The sequence below is a fragment of the Capsicum annuum genome, chromosome 12 (assembly GCF_002878395.1).
Source record: "Capsicum annuum cultivar UCD-10X-F1 chromosome 12, UCD10Xv1.1, whole genome shotgun sequence".
Taxonomy (NCBI): domain Eukaryota; kingdom Viridiplantae; phylum Streptophyta; class Magnoliopsida; order Solanales; family Solanaceae; genus Capsicum; species Capsicum annuum.
Window position 1 is genome coordinate 68,620,810 of NC_061122.1, and position 27,376 is coordinate 68,648,185.

The 27,376-nt window shown below is 38.3% G+C and overlaps 1 protein-coding gene across 2 annotated transcripts in view; it reads right to left on the reverse strand.

The window, feature by feature from the left end:
- LOC107850317 (cyclin-dependent kinase C-1) overlaps positions 1 to 24,564 on the reverse strand; it is a 37,636-nt gene extending 13,072 nt beyond the window's left edge. Inside the window, exons 1-8 of one of the 2 annotated variants that reach the window (XM_016694743.2) lie at positions 24,213 to 24,564; positions 11,028 to 11,109; positions 10,810 to 10,900; positions 10,685 to 10,714; positions 10,476 to 10,591; positions 10,307 to 10,379; positions 10,086 to 10,206; positions 9,864 to 9,981 (exon numbers count right to left, since the gene is read on the reverse strand). In XM_016694743.2, the coding sequence (XP_016550229.1) occupies positions 9,864 to 9,981; positions 10,086 to 10,206; positions 10,307 to 10,379; positions 10,476 to 10,591; positions 10,685 to 10,714; positions 10,810 to 10,900; positions 11,028 to 11,109; positions 24,213 to 24,322 (741 nt within the window). In that variant the 5' untranslated portion in view covers positions 24,323 to 24,564. Of the gene's footprint in view, positions 1 to 9,863; positions 9,982 to 10,085; positions 10,207 to 10,306; positions 10,380 to 10,475; positions 10,715 to 10,809; positions 10,901 to 11,027; positions 11,110 to 24,212 lie in introns of both variants that reach the window. The other variant, XM_016694742.2, reaches the window with a different exon arrangement.
- Between the last annotated feature and the right edge of the window lie 2,812 nt (positions 24,565 to 27,376).

The following is a 27,376-nucleotide window of genomic DNA, read 5'->3' on the forward strand; positions in this document are numbered from 1 at the left end:
GTTAAATTAATGAGGAATAGCTTGGTAAATATAAATTTATGACAAGGATATTTTATCTTGAAAAAATTAGCTTTCTATTTCTGTTTCTTGGAAAAAGCAGAAACTCTTGTCAAACACCTCAAATCTCAAAAAAAAAAAAATCATCTTTCTTAAAAAAGGTAAAAAAGAAAAAAAGCTCAAGAGCTTGCCTAAACAAAGCTATAATTAGCTTAAAGACATTGCATTGGAAAGGTATCTCATGAACTTCTTGAGGTCCTCAACTTCTACCAGGCTTATTCCTTACACCATATATAAATAAATCCATGCATCTGACTTCACTCATTTACATTCTCAAGTTCCTAATACCATGGCCAGGTAACAACTTTCAAAATCAGTCTTCTAGTGACACAAGTTGAAACAGTGAAGGAGCCAAAAGGAATTAAGAGGGAGATCATCGAATTCTATCAAAATCTCTATTCTGAAACTGTTGAAAGGAGACCTGTCACAGCAAGCTTATCAACTGCCCTACCCATTACTGAAGAAGAGGGAGAATTCTTGCAGGGTGAATTTGAGGAACAGGAGGTGCTTACTTGCTTGCAGATATGTTCCATGGATAAAGCTCCTGGCTCAGATGGCTACACAATGGGTTTCTTTATAAAATGTTAGGAGATACATAGGTATGATATCATGGAAACTTTCCACAACATTCACACTCATGGGATTTTTGGAAAAAGCTATAATGCTACCTATACAACTTTAATTCCAAGAAGACGGGGGCAAAGGAACTGAGAGATTTCAGGTCTATAAGCTTGATAGGCAGTGTATATAAGCTTATTTCGAAAGTTCTAACATAAAGGATGAAAAAGGTGGTTGACAAGTTAGTGGACTCTCATCAAATGGCTTTTATCGAAGGTAAGCAAATAATGGATATTGTTTCATTGCAAATGAAACTCTGGATACCAGAATCAAACAAAAGAGGATGCTCGTAACCTTGACCAGGTGAAGTGAAGTGCTTCAATGGGGAGGATGGAAAAGTGTTGGTAGAGGATGCCTACATTAGGAGGCGTTGACAGTCCTATTTTCATAGACTTTCGAACAATGAGGGGACAAAGGTTTCGTGTTGGGGGACTTGGAGCACTCAGATAGGTGTCGCGATTACAGTTATTGTAGACGTATCAAGGTTGAGGAGGTCATTGGTGCTTTTCGTAGGATGCGGAGGGGCCGGGCGACTGGGCCAGGAGAGATTACAGTGGATTTTTGGAAGAGCAATAGAGGGGCAAGTTTGGAGTGGCTGACAAAGTTGTTTAACATCATTTTTAGGGCGACAAATATAAGAACAAGGGGGCATCCAGAGTTGCAACAACTATAGGGGTATCAAGTTGTTAGAGTCATACTATGAATGTTTGGGAAAGGCCGAAAGGGTGGTAGAGTTGACGCTGAGGATCGTGACTATTTTTGAGAATCAGTTCGACTTCATGTCAGGTAGCTCGACTACTTAGGCCATTCACCTTGTGAGGAGATTAGTGAACCAGTTTAGGGAGAGAAAGAAGGACTTGCACGTGGTGTTCATTGATCTTGAGAAGGCGTATGATAAAAGTCCCCCAGGAGATCTTATGGAGGTGCTTGAAGGCTAGAGGGGTGCCCATGGCATACACTAGGTCGATTCAAGACATGTACGACGATGCGAAGACTCGTGTGAGGATGGTAAAAGAAGATTCAAAGCACTTTCCTGTTTTGATAGGGTTGCACCAGAGATCGACTCTTAGCCCGTTTTTATTTGCCTTGGTGATGGATATTTTGATGCAGAGTATTCAAGGGGAAGTGTCTTGGTGTATGTTATTTGTTGATGATGTTGTAATGATTGACAAAACTCGGAGAGGAGTTAACGATAAGTTGGAGGTTTGGAGACAGATTTAGGTTGAGCAAGACCAAGACGAAGTACTTGAAATGTAAGTTTAGTAATTTGTCGCATGAGGCTGACGTGGTAGTGAAGCTGGATTCTCAAGTCATTCAGAAGAGGGAGAGTTTCAAGTATCTTGGATCTATGATTCAGGGGAATGATGAGATTGACGAGTATGTCACACACCGTATTGGTGCAGGGTGATTGAAATGAAGGCTCGCTTCGAGAGTCTTGTGTAATAAGAAGATGTCTCCTAAGCTTAATAGTAAGTTCTATAGAGTGGCAGTCCGACCAACGGCTATGTTGTATGGAGCAGAGTGTTGGCCAGTTAAGAAAACTCCCACATCGAAAAGTTAAAGGTGGTGAAGATGAGGATGTTGCGATGGATGTGTGAACTTACCGGGAGGGATAAGGTTAGAAATGAGATTATTCGGGAGAAGGTGGGACTGGCTTCTGTGGAGGACAAGATGCGGGAAGTGAGGTTGTGATGGTTCAGGCATGTGATGAGGAAGCGCACAAATGCTCCAGTATGGAGGTGTGAGAGGCTGGCTATGGATGGTTTTAAACAGGGTAGAGGTAGGCCAAAGAAATATTAAAGGGAGGTGATTAGGCATGACATGAAGCAGTTACAGCTTATGAAGGACATGACCCTTAATAGAAAGGTGTGGAGGATGCGGATTAGGGTAGAGGGTTAGTAGGTAGGAGTATGTCCGTAACAGTAGGGAGGAGTGCTTTGTTTGTATCTGTGCCTGTAGTTTCTTGTAGTCTCTTGTTCGTGGTGTTTTGGTGATGTCTATGGTTTCGAATAGCTAGTTTATAGTATTACCTTATGAGTGTCTTGTATCCTTTATTATCTAGCAGTGCGATACCCCTTTTGTTGTTTGCTTTTATGTTTTTTGTTTGTTATACTATTATCTGTCCTAAGCAGGGGTCTATCGAAAACACTCTCTCTACTTCATATATGAGGTAGTGGTATGGACTGCGTACACTTTAACCTCCCCACCACCACCACCATCACCACCCCACTTAGTGAGAACACACTGGGTATGTTGTTGTTGTTGTACTCACACGATGGTGATAGGAAGCCGTGAATCCAAGTTTTGCTATTTGTTTGAGTTGATTAAGGGGATGTTTTGTGGATTCATAAGAGTATTTCTAGTATATTTATGGTAAGGACTCACGAGACAGTAATAGGAAGTTGTGAATCCAATTTTTGCTATTTTTTTGCGTTGATTAAGGGGATGTTTGTATGTTAAGTTGTAAGGGAGGTATTGGTTGGCCTCCTAAGCTGCTTGGTGTGCTGTTGTGAGCTATGAGAGAGGAAGGGTGCAGTGAAACACTGGTGGTATAAGAACTTGTGGCCTATCCAGTACTCTAACAGGCTATTGATTACGTGTATTACACGCAGACTTATCCAATACTGATGGTGCATACTGGATGCAGATCCCATATGACATGTGCTACTATGCAGTTCCTCCTCTGAATGGCTACTGATGACACCCAGTGTCACTTATCCAATAATGATGATGCGTACTGCACGCGCACCCCACATGATATGAATCACCATCTAGTGGCCCTAAGTGATTTTTGATGACGCATATTACTCGCAGGTCTAGAAACAAAGGAATAGGCTAATAATGTAACGATCCAAAAGATGTTTATGACAAACTAAGAAAGGTCAGGCATACTGTTCTGTAGGATGTTATCCATCTGCCAGATGATCAGTACATCATGTATTCACATACCTCTTTTACGAGCTTCAGTACTTGTATTATGTTATTCAGCCTTCCTCACATACATATGAGTAGAACACCATCTGTACTCATGTACATTTTTTTATGTTGGCGACGTTGCACACACACTGCAGCTACATGTGTTCAGGATGATAGGTTCTCTTGACAGACACCAGTTTTGGAGTCAGTAAGCCCCACTACTACTAGGGGCCTTATCATGAGACAGTTCATGTGTGTAGAGGTTTTTGGTACGTGCTTGTCCCATCAATTTTACAGTTCATGTGTTACAATAGAGGCTTCATAGACCAGTATGTACAGGTCATGTGTATGTAATTGATTACAACTCCAGTTTTTCCATACGAGTCCTACTGTCTTAGCATTTGTGCTAATAGATTCTGTAAGATTGGTACCAAAAGTGTACATTTTATTTATCTGAGAGCTACAAATTTATGGTATAGGAAAGCACACATGACAGAATCAAATCGCTTGATTCTAGCAGATATGACTATCAAGATGTGACCTTTTTAATCTAATTATGTAAACTATCTACAACAAATCAGATCAATTAAGATCCTACAAAATCAAATCTTAAATATTCACAAATCAACACTCCCCCTCAAGTTGGCGTGTAAATATCTGTCATGCCTAACTTGCTTACAAGAATTTCAAATTTTGATTTAACCAAGCCTTTTGTGAAAATATCAGCACTTTGTTGATTTGTTGGGAGGAAAAGCATGCACACACTTCCTTCTTCAATCTTCTCTTTTATGGAGTGTCCATCCACTTCAACATGTTTTGTTCTATCATGTTGAATTGGATTGTGAGCAATACTTATGGCTGCTTTATTGTCACAGTACAACTTCATTGGTAAACCAAACATTTTTTGAGTTCTTCCAACATCTTCTTGAGCCAAATCATTTCACAAATCACATGGGTCATAGATCGGCATTCAGCTTCAACACTACTACGGGCTACACAACGTTCTGCTTTTTACTCATCCTGTAAGTAGTAGAACCCGCCCTATGTTGACTTTTTCTGAAAAACAATCCTTTCCCGGAGAACTTTTAAGATATCTTAGGTTCCTGTAGACCGTTTCTTGGTGGTCTTCCTTTGGAGAGTGCATAAACTAACTGACTAAGCTTACTGAAAAAGCTATATCAGGTCGAGTACGTGACAAGTAGATCAACTTCCCTACTAGATATTAACTGTGGTCAACTGAATTTCCTTTTTTATTTTCGAATTTTATATTCGGATCAATGGGTGTTTCAGTTGGACGACAACCACTCATTCCCGTCTCTCTTAGAAAATCTAGTACATTACTTCCTTTGTGACACCATAATGACTTCTTTTGATCTCGCTGCTTCCATGCCAAGAAAATATTTCAACTGGCCCAGATCTTTAATCTCAAATTCCGAGGCCAACTGTTTCTTTAAATTCTCCATTTCGGACAAGTCATCTCCTGTAAGTATAATATCATCAACATACACTATCAGAATAGGTGCCATTCCCTCGATAGAATGACGAATGAACATGGTATAATCTGCTTGCCCTTGAGTGTGCCTTTGTTTTTTCACAAACTGAGTAAACCTCTCACACCAAGCTCTTGGAGATTGTTTGAGCCCGTAGTGAGATTTCTTTAGCTTGCACACTCTAGTTTCATACCTTTCTTCAAAACCTAGAGGAGGGTCCATGTAGACTTCTTCTTCGAGTTTTCCATCCAAGAAAGCATTCTTCATGTCTAGTTGTCGGAGGGGCCAATCAAGGTTGGCCGCAATAGTCAGACGAACACTTATTGAATTCAATTTGGCAACTGGAGCAAATGTCTCAAGATAGTCAATCCGGTAGGTTTGAGTGAATCCTTTTGCTACCAAACATGCCTTATACCTCTCTAGGGACCCATCTGATTTAAATTTGATAGTGAACACCCACTTGCAGCCCACTGTTATCTATCCACGAGGTAGTTCCACCATTTTCCAGGTTTCATTTCATTTCTCTCCAAAGCGTTCATCTCCTCAAGAATTGCCCCCTTCCACTCGGGAACGTTCAAAGCATCTTGCACATTTCTCGGTATCTCCATTCAAGATAATTGAGAAAGAAAAGTTATATAGGAAGAGGATAAGTTTCTATATGACACAAAATTTGACATGAGATAGTTGCTGACTTTTCTTACCCCTTTACGTTTGGCAATTGGAAGATCAAGGTCCAAACTAACAAGGGGTAAATCAAACTTAGGTTCTGGAGAATTACCTTGTGTATCCGTAAGATCTTGCGGGGCGGACATTTGGTTCTGATAAGAGTCCTGATCTCTTTTTCTTGATTTCGGTTTTTTCTCATGTAAACCTGTAATTCCTTTGTTTGTTCCCTGTTCTTGTCATTAATTGTATCATGAAAATGCTCTATTGCCTCAGTATTCTTATTTTCATTATTTAAGTTGGGATCTCTTACCTTATCTAGGTTGTTATTACTAAAAAACTATTTCCTGTATCTATCATAAAACCTAGATCCTTTTGTTCCTCACATGTGAGATCAAGAAGATCTTTATCATCCCTCGAATCTTCACTATGTTTCTCCCCCTGAAGATGAGCTTAAAAAAGATGACATCCATTGTGACGATAACCTTTCTAGTAATTGGGTTATAACACTTGTAACCAGTAACCCTTTCGACTAGAGGCATAGCCAACAAAAACACATTTTTTAGCACGTGGATCAAGTTTACTCCTATTATGATCATGAACATGAACAAATACACTACACCCAAAAACTCTCAAAGATAGATCAGCTGTCAATCTAGAAGTAGGGAAGTATGTCTTGAACATATTGAAAGGGGTTTTAAAACTTAGAACACGAGAAGGCGTCCTATTAATAAGATAGGTGGATGTCAGAAGAGCTTCTCCCCAAAGAAATTTAGGGACTTCACTTGTGAACATCAAGGCTCTGGTTACTTCCATAAGGTGCCTATTTTTTCTCTCCGCTACTCCATTTTGTTGGGGTGTATCGGGACATGAACTTTGGTGCACTATTCCCTTAGAACCGAAAAAATTGCTTAGGTGGTCATTAAAAAACTCTCCCATTATCACTTCGAAATATTTGAATCTTCTCATGAAATTGTGTCTCAACCATAACATAAAAAGCCTCAAATATATGTTTTACTTCCCCCTTGTCTTTCAATAGGTACACCCAAGTTAGTCTAGTGTGATCATCTATGAAAAATACAAACCACCTTTTTCCATTTACGGTTGCTATCCTAGAAGGTCCCCAAACATCACTATGGATTAACTTAGGTTTTGTGGCATGGTAACTTTGGGATGAAAAAGATGAACGTCTGTGCTTAGCCATTTCACAAAATTCACATTGAAACAAGGATGTAGTTTTATTCATAAACAACTGCGGTAACAAGAGTTTCAAATAATGAAAACTAGGATGACCAAGGCGATAGTGCCATAACATGACCTTATTATCAGCTAGAACAGAGTTCAAACAAGCTAAACTAAAATTTACTGAATTGCCGCCATCTTTAAGAAAATAAAGACCTTCAAACTCTCTAGCATTGCCAATCATTCTCCCGGAGACCTCGGAGACCTTGTCCTGAAATACACTTGAAAGATAGCACGACAATTAAGGTTTTGAGTCAACATGCTGATGGACAAAATATTATGAGACAATTTTGGAACATGAAGGACATCAAAAAGAGTCGTAGAAGGGGTTAGTTTGGCTGTCCCTTTCCGAACAATGGCTAAGAAGAAACCATCAGCAACTTTGACTTTTTTGTTCCCTGCTAAAGGAGCATAAGTCGAGAAAAAATGAGTTCCATGTCATGTGATCACTAACCCTTGAATCTATGATCCAAGAGCTTATACTAGTAGAATCTGTACTAAAAAAAAACACATGGGCACATTACCTATTTGGGTAAAAGAACGAGAGTAGAAAGACTAGGTTTACTGGATTGGAGAAGTTTGTGCAGTAGCTCTTGTTGTTCCTCGGTGAATGGTGGCATTTCTGAAGAAGATTTCAACCCCGGTTCTTCGCTGGTACACTGAAAGGCTTGATTGCCATGGTTTTCTTCCCCTTTTTTTTGTTCCAGATAGGCGATTTTCCATGGATCTTCTGGCAAGCCTCACAAGTGTGCCAGTATTTTTTGCAAAAATCACACCATGGCTTCTTTTTCTTATCATTCTCATTTTTCGCAGCAACTAAACCAAATGACTATATTTTTTTGATTCCAGATTGAAATCTCTTTTTAGCATAACATTCCTCCCTGTTTCTTCACGCCTAATTTCAGAAAATGTTTCCCTCAAAGTGGGCAGCGAATTTTTTCCAAGAAATCACGAACAAAGTTCGTCAAAATCTTGGCTCAACCCTGCTAAAAATAGCTATACCCTCTCACTTTCTTCCCTTTTCATTGCTTTTACGCTATTCTTCGAACATTCCCATTCATCATTATAGCACTGATCTAATTCTTGCCACACGGAAACCATCTCATTATAGAAAAGAGTAACACTTCTCTCTCCCTGCATCACTTTGCACAGTTTAATTTTTAATTCAAAAATCTCATACATCAGAATAAGTTTCTCTAACCGCCTCCCAGACATCCCTAGCAGTGGAAAGAAATAAATATGGTTTACCTACGGTAGGTTCCATGGAGTTTAGTAGCCAAGCAATTACCATCGAGTTTTCTGAGCTCTAGGCATTCATTTTAGGGTCTCCTCGTTCAGGCTTTCTCGTTTCGCCAGTCAAATGACAAAGTTTTCCTCGACCATCAATTGCCAAACGGACAAATTGCGCCCATTCCAAATAATTCTTTCCATTCAGCTTGTGAGAAGTAAGCTGAAAGGAAAAATGAGAAGAATCGTCGCCTTGGTTCATTGTTGTCTCGGTCGAGACTTTGTTAAAAAAACTCTCAGCTTCTGTTAATGCTGCTGGGTGACGTAGCCCAGTAAATGTTGTTTTAGTCATCAGCAACACAAGAATAAAGCTGCTCTGATACCATGTAAGATTGGTACCAAAAATGTACAATTTATTCATCTGAGAGCTACAAATTTATAGTACAGGAAAGCAATCATAACAGAATCAAATCGCTTGATTCTAGCAGATATGACTATCAAGATGTGATTTTTTTGATCTAATTACCTAAACTATCTATAACAAATCAGATCAATTAAAGATCCTACAAAATCAAATTTTAAATATTCACAAATCAACAGATTCCATATGTATATAAAATGCATCCTTCGGTTAAGTGAAGTCCAAGGCACAGTTTCACATCAATTGCAGCTTACAGGTACAGCTAGTATGTATGTTCAGGTCAAGCTAATACGCTTTGTTAAGTAATGGTATCATGGTTAAGGAACCGAGTGCCGCCCGATTCACCCAGGTTGGGGCATGACACTAATCTCGTGCCTGATCCACAAAAAAAAGGATATAATATTGTGTTCCATATGTGCCTTCTCTCTTATAATGTTCCTTGCTTTCTTTTCCTTTTTATTAAATATAGAGGTAGAAGTACTCTCTAAGAAAGGTAGTTGACGACTGCACACAGACTACATTATTCCTTTTCCAATTAATTACACTTGCTATTTTGGAATGTTCCAAAACGTTTGACATCATCCCACTTGTTATATTTATTATCCTATACAATATTTCAAAGATTCAAGTTCATTAACTACTCAAATTTTGAACTTCGATAAGATATTTTATCTATCAACAAACTTTACAATTGCCAATTTAATGTTTTCTTCTGCCACCATTAATATCATGCATAAGTCAAATTAACATATTAAACTCAGTTTTCTAACCCATTATCATCATATAGAAAAGAATGGAGGAAGTATATATTTTATTGTTCATGTGGTCTCCCTTAATTTTTCAGAATGTTTTGGTCGTGCTACTAGTAAAAATTTGCTTGTTATCATAAAATGGAGACTATTATTCACGGGCCTAGTTAACAAGATCAAATAAAAGAAACTAACAACGAAAATCTTTCCTCTTCAGATTTTATATTTCAATCAACTGTTAGATCAGGTTCGCCTAAGTTGCTTTCTAAGCCAAATGCTTTGCTATCAGCAGATTAGCCAGAGATATGGTCTAGTAAAAGTAAACTATCGAGCATAAGTATAAGATACTCTCAAGAAATAGAGGCAATAGCACATTAGCACAGATTCCTTGGAACACTAGTAGCAGGTAAACTTGTAAAACGAAGCTACAGACACCTACAGCACCTAGAGAAGCTAGACAAAAGTTTAAGCGGATATTACCTCATTCTTTCCGGGTAAGATTGGCTTTCCAAATAAAAGTTCAGCAAATATACAACCAACGGACCACATGTCAACAGCGGGACCATACTTTGTGGCTCCAAGCAACAACTCCGGAGGTCTGTCCAAGATTATCGTATATTTAGTCTAAAAAAGAGCAGAAAAAACTCAAGAGTGATACAAGCAAAGTGGTAAGAAGAATGCTTTAACAGGCTTTAGATTTACCTGTACCACAAAGTAATAACACGATTTGTCAGATTAGCATTGTGATCACCAGAAAATGAGCGGGCTAAACCAAAATCAGCAAGCTTAAGATTTCCTTCGTTGTCTATCAGAAGATTAGAGCCTGGTAACATAAGAATGAGAGGAAACAAATGTGTCACGAGCCTCCAGGAACACTTGCAAATATCAACATGTTACATACAGAGAATTAAAACAAAAGTAACCTTTGATATCTCTGTGAAGAACTTGATTAATATGGCAGTAATGAAGACCAGTAAGCAGTTGCTTCATGTAGCACTGGAAAAGAAGTATCATCAATAAATGTGCAAGGAAATAGATAGTCATCACAATAAAAGAAAGTGTGATTTTTCCAGCTAGCTAGGCTTACGATACTTTAATCTGCGGAATTGTGAATCTCAACCCTGGTCGATCAGCAAGGCCAGTCAAGTCATGGTCCATGTATTCGAAAACCATGTAGATGTTTCCCTTGTACTTGTTACTATCTACTCCTGAAGGAAATTGAAATTCATGGATGTTAATTTCTGCAAATATTGGGAAGAGGAACTTCATTGCCAATAAGAAGATTTTCTTAGCAGGAATACCAAGCTTCTCTTGCTCATCCCCTTCAGGACCTAGAAGAGAAATTCATGTCAGAACTGACCATAAAAGTTCAAACTTACCCAAAGTTCCAAAAATGATAGCATCTAAGAATTAAGAGACAACGTACCTTGAGAGGTTACTATTTCTTTCAGCTTAATGACATTATCATGCTGCAATTTCTTTAAAATTTTAATCTCACGGATGGCTGTTATAGGGAACTGCAGAAATAAGCATAAGGTACCAGGTTATCAATTTTAGCAATGCATTAGTCAAAATAAGCTCTACTATTTAAATGGTATAAATACAAATATAAGACATCATAATGATTGGGGAAAAGAACAGTACCCCCTCCTTCTCATTATCCATACGTATCTTTTTCAAAGCAACAATTTCCCCAGTTTTTTTTTCTCTGGCCATGTACACTTGCCTGGAAAAGAGCAAGAGTGTCAATCATGCTAAGCATACAAACTATGAAGCAATACCTTTGAAATATCAACAAATGCAAAGTTGGCGGAGTCATCTCTAAATTGTATCAATTTCATCTACAGTCACCAATTACAATAGTTGCAATGTGAATCCCAAGTGATAGTGCCAATTGCATCCTTGTTGGCTTTGGCCCTTTCTTAATCAGCAAGTTATATTTTTATCAACAAAAGGTAGCAAACCCAAGGGTGTGTCCAAGTGGTTCAATGAAGTTGGGTTGAGCACCATGAGGTCTCAGATTCAACTCCCAATAGAGCCAAACACTAGGTGATTTCTTCCCATCTATTCTAGCCTTGGTGGACAGAGTTACCTGGTACCTGTTGGTGGTGGAAGGTGGCAGGTATCCCATGGAATTAGTCGAGGAAAGCGCAAGCAGTCCAAAAAAAAGTAGCAAAGCACTAAAGCTAGGGGTGTAATGATGCTACATAGAAAAAACACCTAGGCACATTCCCCAAGACAACTTTTTAGAAGTCCCTTCTGGGCTTCTGATCCCTTTCTCCTCCGGTGGTCTTCTACCATCTGAGGCACCTCCTAACCCTTCTTTCCAAGCCAATCAGTAATCACCCACTGTGATTATTGCTTCAACCTCTCTTTTTTCCTTCATCTCTTTGCCCCGATCTAGCAGTATTATGGCGGAAAACAGAATTTACTTCAATGCTGGTTTCAAATCTTTCGACATAACTCTGTGGAGCACAGGAAATACCAGCTAGTTCGAATGTGTAGAAAGAAGCAGAAATAGGATGAGAAGAATTACTCTGAGTATGAAGATTATGGAATCGATCTGTCACATTCTCAAGGAGGCGTCGAGTGATCAGAAAAATTTGGTGAGAAGATGGAGGAATAAAGACCAAGTGGCAGAGTTCTATGGCACCAGAAAGTACAATGAACATGGGAGGTACATGAGTATTCTGTTTCTAAAAAAGGAAGAAAGAGAAGTCATTATTGTACCAGAACTAGCCATAAATGCAGGCTGGAGAGACATAGTATTTAAGATTGAAAGATTCATTAAAGGCACTCCTATGCGACTGTCAAACATTCCTCAAAAATGATTAGCAATGAAGTCCCTTTTGCAAAGGTGTTAGAGAGTAGTAAATGGCAATCACAAATTAGGGAGGACACCAATGTTGAGAAAGGGGTACCAGGGCAGATGATGTGTAACTGGTCTTTTCGGGGCTTTTGAACCCCCCACTCTCGCAGATAGATGTCAGGAGATGAGCATCACCTAACTAGATGAAAGCTTTTGGAGTTAACATTAATGAGATGACTAGGAATTTTCCTTTTTGAATTTCTAAATAGAAACATGACAGAGCAGATTTTACCGGGGGGGGGGGGGGGGGGGGAAGGGGGGGGGTTTTGGAAGAACACCCCGGTCAAGTTAGAGTTAGTCGGCTGCACGGCACGCCGAACCAACAAAAGACTCTGTCAACTTGGATCAGAGCTATAGGGCTTCCAGTCCATTTGTGGTCTAAAGAGATCATCAGAAAGATGGCGACATGTGTGGTGGCTAGTGTTGTAAAAGGCGAGTGCCTCGTCGCCAATGGCCAATGGCGAGCCTATGTCGCCTCTTCAATCCATGGCGTGGCGAAAATGAAAAGGCGACGCCTTTGCGAGAAAGGCGACGAGAAAGACGACGCCTTTTAATTGTTTTTTAAAAAATTAGGGTTTTAGGTATATAAGCTATTTTTAGGGTTTATTTACACATTTTAACACTACCAACTTACTGGTACCTGCGGCTGCTACCCTTCAACTCACAACTTTGATTCCGGCGACATACTTCGGAAACCTCGCTACTCCGGTAAGCATTGATTTCTATTTTTTGCTTCTTTCTTCTTCTTCTTCTTAATCGCTGGATTGGACTTGGTATTTTGGTGCTGCTATTTTTTCTTCCTCTTTTGGGCATGTGAGGAGGAGGGGTGTGGATGCCCCAGTCCGAAGGTGTGAGAGGCTTGCTTTGGATTGCTTCAGGAGGGGTAGAGGTAGGCCGAAGAAATACTGGAGGGAGGTGATTAGACATGACATGGAGCAGCTCCAGCTGACTGAGGACATGACCCTAGATAGGAAGGTGTAGAGGTCGCGGATAAAGGTAGAAAGCTAATGCGGGTGTGTGGGTTGTAGCCTGCAGTCTGGAGAGTCTTGTGTAGCCGGGTTAGTAAACCTAGGTCCGTGTTCACAGGGTCCTTGTTATGGGAGTATAGGTTATTACTAGGTGGGTGCACTAGGTCTTATGTCTTAGTACCTATTTTCTTATTCCGTATCGCCCTTATGTCTCGTATTTCATATTTCTCTGATGTCTATTTTATTATTTCTTATTCCTGATTTTCTATTATGTTTTCCATCCCTTTGTTTACTGTTCTCCACTATTAGCCGAGGCCTATTGAAAACAGCCTCTCTACTTCCTCGGAGGTAGCGGTATGGACTGCGCACATCTTACCCTCCCCAGACCCCACTCTTGTAAGAATACACTGGGTATGTTGTTGTTGTTGTTGTTTTATCTTCTTCTTCTATTCCGGCCGGCTGTCACTGTATCAGTGACTGTAACAGTGAACTTACTGTTACAGTTATAACCAGTCAACCAGTGGCCACTGTTTTATGTATTTTTTTTAATAACTTATGTAGAATTAAAATAGCATAATGGTAATATACTAATTAAATTATTTGATCATAACAACTTTCAATTTTAATGGCGTCTCACTCTCAATCTACTAGTAGCAAACAAAAGGATATAAGATGGAATTATGGTACACAAGGACCGACAAAAGATGCGATGATTTGTAATTTTTGTCGACGTACCATAAATGGCGGCATTACTCGATTCAAACAACACTTGATAGGTGGAAACAAAAATGTGAGGATATGTCAATCTTGTCCGGCAAACATTAGGGATAAAGTAAAGGCATTTGTTGATAGCAAAGCCGCAACTAATCCAAAGAATCAACGATATATGCCATCATATAATATCTTTGATGATGATGATGATGATATGAATGAACTTGAGGAAACGATGCCTCCCTCCAAATATCAAAAATTGTCTTCAAGTGGTGGTAGTGTATCATTCTCGGCATATGTGACGAAAGGTCCTCTAGATAAGTTTTATCCACAAAAGCCACAACATAACACCAGCTTTAAAAGGCGGGAGGAGGACGAGGACGAGGAATTAATGACACAAAAAAAATCTTAAGGGAGTGGGCGGTAAATGCTTTCGCAGTATGCATGTATGATACGGGCCTCCCATTTAATTGTGCTAATTATGATTCATTTACTAACTTCATAGACGCGGTAGGACAACATGGCCCGGGAATGGAGCCACCTACCTATCATGAAGTTTTCTCAATTAAAGAAGGAAGTAAAGAAAGTTGATGAACTTGTTGAGAAGCACAAGGTGCAATGGCAAAAGTATGGTTGTTCCATCATGATGGATAAATGGACAGCTCGTGGAAAAATGATCATTAATATTTTGGTCAATTGTCCGATAGGGAGAATCTTTCTTGGTTCTGTCGATGCTAACAATGAGTCCACCACTGGCACTAAGATGTACAGCTTGTTTGAGAAGACAATTGAGAATATTGGACCGGAAAATGTTGTACAAGTTGTAACGGATAATGCTAGCGAGAATGTAAAAGCGGGGGATCTTATGAGGGTTGTGTACCCACATATATATTGGACTCCATGTGCTGCCTATTGCATCAATTTGATGTTGCAAGACATAGTCAAGATTAATCCATATGCCTCAGGTAATAATCAACACCTCTTTTATTTACTTATTACTGAAGTCTGAATATTTATTAAGCTAATAGTTGATATAATGTCTTTTACAATTTTTAAGAAGACCACAAAGGTGGTTTCTTACATAAGTCAAAGGTTGTTGTTGTTGAACTTAATGAGAAAAATTTGGTGAAACCGGCCAAGACAAGATTCGCAACGGCCTTTTTGACTTAGGAGGCGATGTACAAACAAAGGAAGAATATGAGAGCCTTGATCATCTCCAATGAATGGAGTACTTGTAAGTTTGCAAAGGAATTTTTGGGGAAAGAAGTTTCTGTCATTCTTTATTCTGCATACTTTTGGAATGATGTAGTCAAGGCTCTTAAAGTTTGTGGTCCTTTGGTCTCGTTCCTTTGCTTGGTGGATGGGGAAAAAAGACCCCCAATGGGCTATATGCTTGAAGCAATGGATAAAGCGAAGGAAACTATTCAACGGAGGTTTAACGGAGTTTTGAGGCATTATGAGAAAGTCCTCGAAATAATTGATTCAAGGTGGACTGACCAACTCAAGCGACCGTTGCACTCCGCCGAGTATATTTTGAATCCGGGATTGTACTTTAAATCAACGATAAGTGAGGAAAAAATTGCTAAAGTGTGGGAGAGTTACTACACTTGTGTTGAGACGATGGTCCCCGATCTTTCCACACAAGATTTACTACTTGCTAAGCTTGCTAAGTACAAGAGTGCGGATGGATTGTTTGGTTCTGGTCAAGCTGTTAAAGCCAGAGACACGAGGTCACTGGGTTAGTGAATTGGTTTAGTTATCTTTATTTTAAAGCACCTTAAGTTATTGACTTTTTTATACTTAACCTTCAATTTTTTTCTATAGTTGAGTGGTGGTCCCTATTTGGGAGCGGACTCCAAATTTGCAAAGATTTGCCATGAGAGTTCTGAGTTTAACTTGTAGTGCATCTGGATGCGAACGGAACTGGAGGTCTTTGAACATGTGAGAATGAGTTATTATATTTAACTTTCTATATTAAAGCAATTATTTTTTGAATCTAATTACTAATTAGTAACTACTTTATTATGTATAGATTCATTCCAAGAAGAGAAATAGGCTTGAGTTATCGTATCTCAATGATCTAGTGTACGTTAAGTACAATAGAACATTGGCACGTCGCTATGATATTCGCGATACCATCGATCCTATTATGTTGGAAAATCTTGTCGTTGTGGCGCTGCGACATCCAAAAGGCGACGCCTTTGCGAGAGAGGGGAAAAGGCGACAATGGCGTTGCCTTTTTAATTTCTTTTAAAAAAATTAGGGCTTTAGGGATAAAAGCTAATTTTAGGGCTTATTTTCCTATTTTGGCTCTACCAACTTACTCATTTGGCGCCTGTGGCTACTACCATTACCATCTCACAAGTTCGATGTCGATTTCGACAACTGGCATTAGCTACTCCGGAGACTCCAGCTACTCCGGTAAGGATTGATTTCTATTATTTTTTTCTTTTTTCTTTTTCTTCTTAATCCGACGATTGAACTCTAGCTACTTTTTTTTCTTTTTTTCTCTTCTATTTTTCTTCCTTTGAAACAGTAATACAGTGTTACACTGTCACTATAACAATACAATAACACACCTAGTATATTCCAACCAAGTGGGGTCTGGGGAGGGTAAGTGTACCCAGTCATATCACTACCTCAAATATGAGATAGAGAGGTTGTTTTCGATAGACCCCCGGCTCAAAATAAAGCAATCTAAGATAATATAAGGAATAGTAATAGAACAAGATACAATTGAAATTAATATATTCAATAATATCAAAAGCAAGATACTCTAAGTATACACCAAAACATACAACATCCTAATTCAGACTAACCTTCTACACTAATTCCCCTCCTCCACAACAACTTTCTATCCAGGGTCATGTCCTCGATAAGCTAAATATGCTCCATGTCATGTCTAATCACCTCCCTCCAATATTTCTTCGGTCTACCTCTACCTTGCTTGAAATCATCCCTAGCCAACCTCTCACACCTCCGCACTAGGGCATCCGTGCTCCTCCGCATCACATGACCGAACCATCTCAACCTCGTTTCCCTCATCTTAACTTCCACTGAAGCCACTCCCACCTTATCTCGAATAACCTCATTTTTAATTCTATCTTTTCTAGTACACCCACATATCCACTGAAGCATCTCATCTCCGCCACCTTCATCTTCTGGATGTGGGTTTTCTAACAGGCCAACACTCCGCCCCATACAACACTGTCACTGTAACAGTAAGCATAAATGTATTATGTACAAAAATCTTTAGTTTAACAACTTATATAACATAGTATGATAGTAATATACTAATTAAATGACTTGATCATTTACAACTATTTCAATTTTAATGGCGTTTTCGTATTGCTTGTTTTATGGATATTGAATTGTTGAGTTATTCAAGTTCTGGACTTTTAGTATCTATCTACTATCTATTTTTAATTCTTGACTTGAAATATTTTCTAATCTATTAGCGGTATTGAAATTTTAATCATTTATATATTATTTTAATTTTTTGTATTAATTATCGCCGCACTTCAAAAGGCGATCGCCTCGCCGCATGGCGGGACCGTCGCCTCTTATCGCCTTTCGCCGTCCAAAACACATACCACCTATATTGCTTTGATTCCGAAGAAGGAAAGTGCAAAAGAATTGAAAGATTTTAGACCAATAAGCTTGATAGGCAGTTTCTATAAGTAATTGTCTAAAGTTGACTGAGAGAATTAAAGGAGTGATGGATAAATTGGTAGACTCACAACAAATGGCTTTTATCAGAGGCATGCAAATCATGGATGTTGTGCTAATAGTAAATGAAGCTGTAGATTCAAGATTGATCCTAAAAAAAGCCTAGAATTTTGTGCAAACTGGACATTGAAAAAACGTACCATGATGTTAATTGGGAGTTATTTCTAAATATCCTAAGAATAATGAGTTTTGGGGATAAGTGGATCAGATGAATAAGCTTTTGTATCTCAACTGTGAAATTTTTTGTTCTTATTAACGGAGCCCCAGAAGGTTTTTTCGAAGCACAAAGAGGAATCACAAGGGATCCTTTATGTCCTTTCTTTTTCATCTTTCATGGAGGGTCTGAACAACATCCTCAAGACAACAAAAGCAAATAGATGGATCACTGGTTTTGAGGTATCCACAAACAATGAGAGGAGTCTAAAGGTGACACGTCTTCAATATGCAGATGACACTAATTTTTTGTGATGCAAATGAGGAGCAACTACAATATTTAAGGGTCATTCTGGTACTATTTAAAGGTATTTCAGGTCCACATCAATTGGGGAAAGAGCCACCTATGTCCTGTAAACTCCGTTCCTAACATGAATGAGTTGACATCTGTGTTAGGCGGTGACGTAGGAGTATTGCGCTCTATTTATCTCGGGATGCCTTTTGGGGCAAAGTCAAATTCTTAACATATTTGGGACTCAGTTTTGGAGAAATGTGAGAAGAAGTTAACTAGATGGAAGGCACAATAATGGTCCATGGGGGCAGGCTTACACTGATCAATGCAGTCCCGGATGCCCTCCCCACTTACATGCTAACTTTATTTCCAATCCCTACAGGTGTAGTACAAAGTCTGGACACACTCAGAAGGGATTTTTTCTGGCAAGGTAACAAGAAAAGAAAAGGTTTTAAAGTGGAAAAGTATTGATTACTGGGAAAAAACAAAGAGGTCTAGGCATTAAAACTTGAAAAATCAAAGCAAGGCACCAAAATTGAAGTGGTTATGGAGATATAGTCACGAACCACAACCATTGTGCTGCAAGGTGACCAACATGAAGTATGGAGAAATGAATTCTTGGGTTATTGAAGAAGTACACAACCCATATGGTGTAACAGTATGGAGATCAATCAGGAATTGGTGGACTTTTCTAAAAAGTCACACCCTCATCAGAGTCAATGATGGCAACAAAACAAGCTTTTGAAAATATAGTTGGTTGGGCAACAGAAGTTTATTCGAAATCTTCCCAGATATGCTTGACTTGGCACTTCATAAAGGAAGATCAATGGCAGAAATGTGGTCTCCGCAAGGTTGGAATATATCTCTCAAAAGAAATCTTAACGACTGGAAGTACATAGGTTAGTTGAGCATTTAAAACTGCTGGAAATATTCCAAGGGACGAAGGAAGGGGTGGACTGCTAATGGGGGACTGAACATAGCAAGAGGGTTTAAAAAGTGAGCTTAGGGTACACAATCATGAACTTGGACATGTCACAGAGCCTGAACTGGTCTTGGTTGCAGATCTGGAAGGCCAAGATACCACTCAAGGTGGTATGTTTCACTTGACTGTTAGCAAAAAAAGTTGGTTTGACGCATGAGAACTTGAGGAAAAGGGACATTATTTTAGTGATACATTGTTGCCTTTGTGGGGAAACAGCTAAGACAGTGAGCCATTTGTTCCTTCATTGCAGAATCACCGATCAATTATGGAGGATTTTCATCAATCTCACAGGCATCCATCCAATGGACAATACCTAGTAAGATTAAAGCTGGGAAGAAGCAGAGAAGGGAGCAAAGAATACAGGCTACTAGAGGATTATTCCAACATGCATTTGGTGGACCATTTGGAAAGAAAAGAATTCTAGGAGTTTTGAGGATAAGAGTAGATCCTTACAGAAGATTAAAACAGATTGTATTCTGTTACTTTGTTTTTGGTGTACAAAGAGTCCCGTTATAGATGCAGAAGTAATCCTAGAAGTTTTAGATTCATTATAGGACTGATATTGTGTTTTTATGATTCACTACTTTCTTGTAAGGGTTTTCAGTACTACCTAAGTACTGGTTTTTAATACAAAATTGTTACTTCTCAAAAAAATAAATTATAAATAAGAAGACCCCCCCCCCAAACCACAAAAACTAAAAGAAGATGCTCACCCATACAGAAAGTACTCCTGCAGTGAATCAATAAAATCTCACATGCAATTTTATCATACACACCCAGTAAACTGCAAGAAGATGATAACAAGCCAAAACATCTGTATTTTATTATCTAAATTGAATGAGTTCGGCCCTTAAAACACCTAAAGTTCCTCCCTATCCATCATATCCAACAAAAACATACCGGGATACTCCTCTACATAATAACAGATCTATGAAGCCTTCAATTCCCACAACCATCCAATAATAGTCCGATAACTGTCGCACTATCCAATGCTGCCCCAAAAATATTGATGAACAGTTCCCACAACTGTCTTGCAGTAGATGGGCCAGGACAATTTAATTTTTTTATTAAAAAAAACCAGGTAATTTCATATATTTCTCAAAACAGTACATAGGCAGTACTAAGCCATATTTACAAGAAGCACATCAAATCCATCTATATGATCCTAAATTGAGTCCAGTACATCAATTAGGGAGATGTGTCATTTGAGTATAGCTGATTACACTAAAAACATAGTAGCAACAGGCAATTAAGCTTGACTTTGTGCATATTGTTTTCAATATTATCAACACATCTGAAATTCCTCTCCTTCCATATTGCCCACCAAATGCTTGCAGGGACAATTCTCCATCTTTCTCTACTCTAAGACTGCCTTCCAACTTCTTCCTAACTCTGAATGGCTTTAGTGATCTTTCCGGGCATGACCCATTACATGCATTTGAGGTTAAGGAATAGCTTCCAGAGCTGAAAAATTACTTTGCAGTGTAGAAAAAGATGGTTAATTGTCTCAGCAGTCTCCCCACAAAATAGGCACCTTGAACACAATGGATCCCTCTCCTCATTAGGTTGTCTTGAGCCAAAACTGCTTCCTTACCTAATAACCACACAAAACAAGACACTTTGTATGGTTATTTGGGTTTTAGATTCTTTTCCAAGGTCAATTACTTGTCACCTGGTTGGGGTGGTTCAAACAGTTATAAGCACAATTCACCTTGAAAATACCCTTCTTGTTGCCCTTCCACCATAAAGTATCCAGACCCCCTATAAGCCATTGAGTATACCAATGGGGTAGTAAAAATCAGCAACCCTCTGAATCTCCAATCATTTAACTGGCTTCTTAAAATGAAGTTCAATCCTTGAGGAGACCAGTGATCAGCTATGAAGTTCAATCCTTGAGGAGACCAGTGATCAATTATGGACTTCTGATGGTGTGATACTAAGGTACGAATGTCTGGAAACAAATTTTCTAGCCTTTCTGCCTCATGCCATACATCCTTCTAGAAGTCAGTTTATTCCCATTTGCCACTTTGATCCTTGTATTGTTTTTGAATTCATCCCACAAGGATCTAATGAACCTCCATAAGCTTACTCCATAAGGTGTACCCTTTCATACTTTGCCCTGATGATTTCCTTCCAGTAGGATTGGTTTTCAGGGCAAAACTTTCACAACCATCTCATTCTGAGAGCCTCACTCTGATATTTTAGGACAATTCAACTTTAGACTTATAAAGTTTACCAGAATTTTAACTATGGTTGGTATGGAATGATTGAGTTTTGGATTATTCCGGAGGAAACCTTCAATTAGGAGTTTCGTTTAAAAAAAGGAAGGAAACCTTCAACAAGTGTGTGGGAGGCAAGAGGGGACAAAAAACGACGAGGCTTGCTTCACCAAGGCGAGAAGCGAAGGAATCGCCTTTTTGATGTGAAGAGCCAATAAATACAAAGAAAAATCAAATATTAAATTTGCACATATAAATAACTAAAAATACAATATTAACAACAAATTAAGCAAAAGAATTAAGTTATTAATTATCATGCAACAAAAACTGGAAAAACAAAACTGAAAGAAAAAAGTTCAGTAAGAAGATGCAGAAACTGAAGGAACCCAGAGGTGTAGCCTAGTGGTTCAATGAAGTAGGCTGAGCACAATGAGGTCTCAGGTTCAATTCCCAACTGAGACGAACACTAGGTGAATTCTTACCATTTGTTCTAGTCTTGGTGGACAGAGTTGCCTAGTACCTATTGCTAGTGCAAGGTGGCAGATATCCTGTGGAATTAGTCGAGGTTAGCGCAAGTTGACCTAGACACCACGGTTATCAAAAATAAATGCAGAAGCAGAGGATAAAGTCAGAAAACACAGAGGACAAAGGAAGGAAGAAAGAAAGAAGCTGTCGGAAAATAAAGGAGAAAGAAAAAGAAGAAAATAGAAAAAGATGAACCTGAACCCTAGCTTCGACTATCGTCTGACCGAAAAACAGAGAAAAAAGAAGAGAGAAGGTGCATAGGAGTAGTATAACTTAGACTGAAATCCTAGTTCTCGAGTTGCGATTGAAAAGTGATGCTTTGCCTTGCCTTGCGGCCTCGTCGGCCTTTTCAGATTGCTTCTCACCTCAGAGAAAAAAAGACAAAAACTGTCTACATCGCCTCACCTCGCCAACAAAACTAAATTCTTATAAATCTAATATTGTTCGGTCTTAGACTCTTAATCTATTACTATAATCCATATGAAAGCCACAAAAATGTTTTAGGGATTAAAATGATGTTTTTTTTTTTCAAAATAAAACTAGTGCAAGTTCTCCCAACATAAACAATTATTTTAAAGTCAACACTAATTTCTCTAAAACCAAATTTCAGACAGGAAAAAACAAACCAAAACAAAACTAGAACAATTCTAAACCAAATGCCACCATTTACAAAGGGGTGCGTAGATAATTGAAGATGGGAGTAAGGTCCCCCACCCCACCCTAATTTCAATTAGGAAACAAATAGTTGAAGAATCCTCAACATTGTAACAAATTGCCACACAAGTTTGAATGGAGATAATTGAAAATTAGGGGCCAAATAACAACTTCACTCAAACACTGGATGATTTGAATCATAGAAATTATTGCTTTCTCACACCAGTAATGATAAGTAGTAGCAACTAGTAAGTATTCCAATTGTCCCATTTTATGTAATACACTTCCCTTATCTATTTATCTATTTGTCTAAAAGAGAGTGACACCTTTCTTTTTGGATACTATTTAATCTTAGCATCCCTATGTTACCCTCAATGAAGACATAAATTGTTGGGACTCTCACAACTACTCATTTAAAATGTAGCATATGGAATTCACATCACCAATGTTGCTCGAGCTCTTCACTTTCAGTGCCGCACCATGACATGGGTGTCGGAACCGTACCCGATCTGGTCAACCGATTTTGGGTACTTTGACCAGAATCGATGGAGAAACTCCGAACAGATTCAATAATTTCTCTAGTCAAAATAAAAGCTAAGGTAAAATTGAAAAAAATGAAATATCTTGTATATAGAAACTTTTATGTCACTCCTTTTCCTTTTATCTCCTTCTATGATTCTCGTCTTGAACAGTATTTTCTCCTCAAGTTTGCCTCATCGTATCTCATAATTTAGGTTTATAACTCTACTATTAGATATTTGAATTATTGTTATCCGAATCCCCACACGCGTAATAGTACCTGGATCCGTATCTATGATTCTTAAAGTTTAGGTCATGATGAATCCCACCTCCAGAGTTAATAAACAAAAGTTAACTAAACTCTACATGCACCACCTATCCGTGCTCCCGGCATCTCCTTCTCCAGTCCAATAAAATTAATAAAATTGGAAGTTATTACTAACTTTTTGACAAGGATTATATTTCCAATGGAACAACAACAACCTATCCAGTATGATCCCACAAGTGGGGTCTGGGGAGGATAAAGTGTACCCAGACCTTACCCTACATCGGAAAGATAGAGAGGTTGCTTCCGACCCTCGGCTCATGTAAAGCATCTCAAAACAGTTAAATTTGACTCAATTGTGCGAGCAAGAGAAATTCCAAACAAAAGAGATCCTTGTTCAAAACCCAAAATCATGCTAATGTACGAACTGAATCAACTAAATCTCCTCTCAATATGGTCAGAATGATACACAACATATCAAAAGAACAACTGCCCTTTTCTCAATAGTGTTTTATGCAAGCTTCACAAAACCTCCCAGTTACCCCTTTAAAATAAATAAAGAAGTAAAACTTCACATGGCCGAAACTGAAACTCAACAACCTGATGTCAGATTATGAAGTGATGGCATTACAACAAATTAAGAAAAAATCAACAAACTCCCCATCCCCTGGGCACGCTGTGGTCATACGCCCAAGTTCTCCTTTACCCAGAAAGAGTACAACAGCAAAATACAAAAACTAACGCCAACAACGTAATCCCAGATGTACCAAAATCTGTTATTTTCTTGATTCAATGAGGCAAAAAAAGCAACCCATCAACATTCAAGTTATTAAACAAAGAGAACCATCCTTGTCGAATGTTTAAAAAATAACACAGGGAAATAAAGCAGTAACTATCCAAATAAGATCCAAAATAGAGGATAAAAGGAATATAAATTTCTAACCCATAAGTTCCTTCTCCGATTTGTTCAAGCTTTTCAAAGCATTCGATACTTCTCGAACCCCATAATGGCGATTCATCAAGATTCAGCTGACCAAAAGCAGCCACCGCCATGTATGATGTCTGTACTTTCCTCTCTTCCTCCTCTGTGATTGGCTATTAAACAAACAGTGATTGGTGTGGGGGCGTAGAGTTGATACAGAGGAGGACCGCTAATGGAGGCGGCTTCGGATTACTTTGTAAACTACTCCATCAACTTGTGGTTTTTTTTTTTTTCACAAAACTATTGAACAAAAATGGCGTTGTTTGTGTCCAAGAGAACTTACGAAGGGCTTTTTGTTAATTTAACATACAATGAGGGATTGTTTTGCCACTTGAATTAGATTTTGTATTGTAAAAAAATGCCTAATACCGGTGAAACATTTCATAATTAAGTTTGAAATAAGATTTATATTATTATTTGTTCATGCTTGGACAGTATAATTTGTATTTCATCTTTAGAGTAGAATAAATTAGTCTAAAAATTATTATATAATCTGCATAACGCCTTAAAGTTCACATAACTATCTCAACTAAGATTTGTACTCAATAAGGTATTTCAATCTTACTATATACTCATATTGACATAGTAGAAATTAGCAACTGAACAAAAGCCACATTTTTTACTTAAGCGGGTTGTGGGCAACGAAATTTTATTAAATTAAAATTCGTACGAAATTCGAATTATATTAAATTCAAAATATATTAGTCTCAAATAAATATTGCAGATTAATATAATTGAATTAATTATTTATATCCAAACATGTATGTATTTAATTAAAGTTCAATTTTTATTGGGCTAGCCCATTAATTTAGGCTACAGATGATGAGTGTACTTTGTTAAGCCCAAGATATTGTCATATTCTGAAGGCTCAAATGAGCGCCACGGTCGAATGACGTGGCATGCCAAGTTAAGTGAAGGAGCCAATAGGACCAAGCCACATGTCAAAATGATGCATCAGGTCTAGTGAAATAAAAAACCCATGAAAGACGGCATGTTACTTGAATTTGATTGGTCAAAAGAAATTCATCTTTACCATTACTCTCCCCTTTCCACAACTATAAATAAGGGTCTCACAATTCAAAAAAAGAACCAAGAACTCTAACAAGAAACAAGAGAAAGCTCGTAGATCAAACACCACAATTTTTCTACAAAGCTCAAGCATTCAAATCTAGTTCATCAAGGTTAAAGATCAAGACGATAAGATTCAAGAACAAGCTAAAAAGCCCTTGAATTCAAGTACAAGTCAAGATCAAATCCAATCTTGAAGCCCCTGAATTTATATTTGAAAAGGAGAAATCAGCGGATTCATAGATATTGTAGCGTTCATATATTGAAATCAATAAAATGATTGTTGCAATACTTTTCTTCTCTCGAATATTTATTTTTTTATCTCAAAAATTTTACTGTCCAATAAATTCTGGCACGCCCAGTGGAACGATCTCTACCTCTCATCTCAACTTTTCCAACATCAAAGTTTAAGAACAATAAAATAACTTCCAAAAAGGTCAATTTTCAATCAATTGCCTCCAAGGTTGTTGATTCCAAATTCTCTGCTGAAGTAGAAAGCATCCTTGGTATTATTTTTGGGAGCTTTGGAGCTGTCACAAGGAACAAGATGAACATTCTAGGACAACAAATACATCAAGTGTTATTTGCGGCAACTCCAATCTTTGGATCTTCAACCCCAAAAGGAGAAAGGGCCTGTGCAAATGTTTTAGAAGAAGAAAGCAATATGGCAGAGTCACTTAAGAAGACTCTAGCTCTACTTGAGCACTCTAGTTCGAGATACTTGGGCACAAAGAATATTAGTCATTCAACTATTGCATCATCTCCACTTACACCGCATAAACTAAGAACTTCGAAGATTAACTTATGCGATAATCTGTGTTACTCTCCAACGTCTTCAGTGATTATGCAAGCCATGGTGACTGATGCATCATCTGTGGTAGAGCAGCTTGCAAACCTGACGAAGGTAAAGGTCTCACTAAGTATGTGCAAAATCAAAATGCTCGGATTGATAAGTTGGCGGATAGGATGAATGGCTTAGTAGACGGAGAGTCTAGCCATGCACCGGGGCAATCTCCAGGAGGTTGGTAATGTTCACCTATACCATCTAAAGTGGTAGAGGACGATCGTTGTCAATAGCTTAACTTTCATTGAGGTCGAATTCATGACGAGCGAGATTTAGATTTCGAGTCCTATGGGTGTCAAAATTACTAAAAAGAAACCCAAAGTGTACACGACATAAAACACATAAATTAAAATGGAGGGGGTTTAGTTTATAATAGGGTTGTCAATATCAAGTCAAGAAACACACTATGGTAACACTTTTATTTTAAATTTAATTTTTGTAGGAATCTTAGGATTATGTCTACCTAAGGGCAAGTTGTGCCTGGGATCATGATGGTTTGGTGTAAGTTCTAATCGTTGATGACATGGTAAGCTAGGTTGAGAATCCTTGAGGCTAGTTTGTCAACAAGGCCTTAAGGATGTCACTCCTTAACTCTTTCGAGTACCTAACGAGTGTATCAATGAAAGCCACCCAAAACCTCAATTAGGCATCCTTATCTCTGGGAAGATACCCATGACGTAACCTACTCTCCATTTATCCTTATTTCTAAGAAGGCAAAACATAGTAAGCTACGTGCTCAATTGTCCACTATTGCTTTGTCCCCCTATAGCCCTCTTTCAAGTATGATATGGGTTTCCCAAAGTTCACCCGCATCCTTCTTTACAGAATGATAAGAGCTTTCAAGAGTCTGGGGTTTTCACTTAACAAATCCATTTTGGATACTTGGGTTTTCATCCACAAATCCCAATTATTTACACCAAGCAATAGTGAAATCCATAATAAACAACTAAGATTTACGCAAACACATCATCACCCGAACACAAATGCACCTTAGTTTAACATAATCCCAAGACTAAAGGATTTAGCTACCCATGAAGAAAAGAGAGAAAAATATACCATACGGGTTGTTCAAGGCATCCATTTCTCCAAATCAAATTACAATTCTTGCCCAATTTAGGGTTAAAATTCAAATTCCAAAATGTTTCAATAGTCTAGAATGCCCAAAAGAGAAAGGATTTAAGCCTATAAGAGGAATTGGGTTTAGCTGGATGAA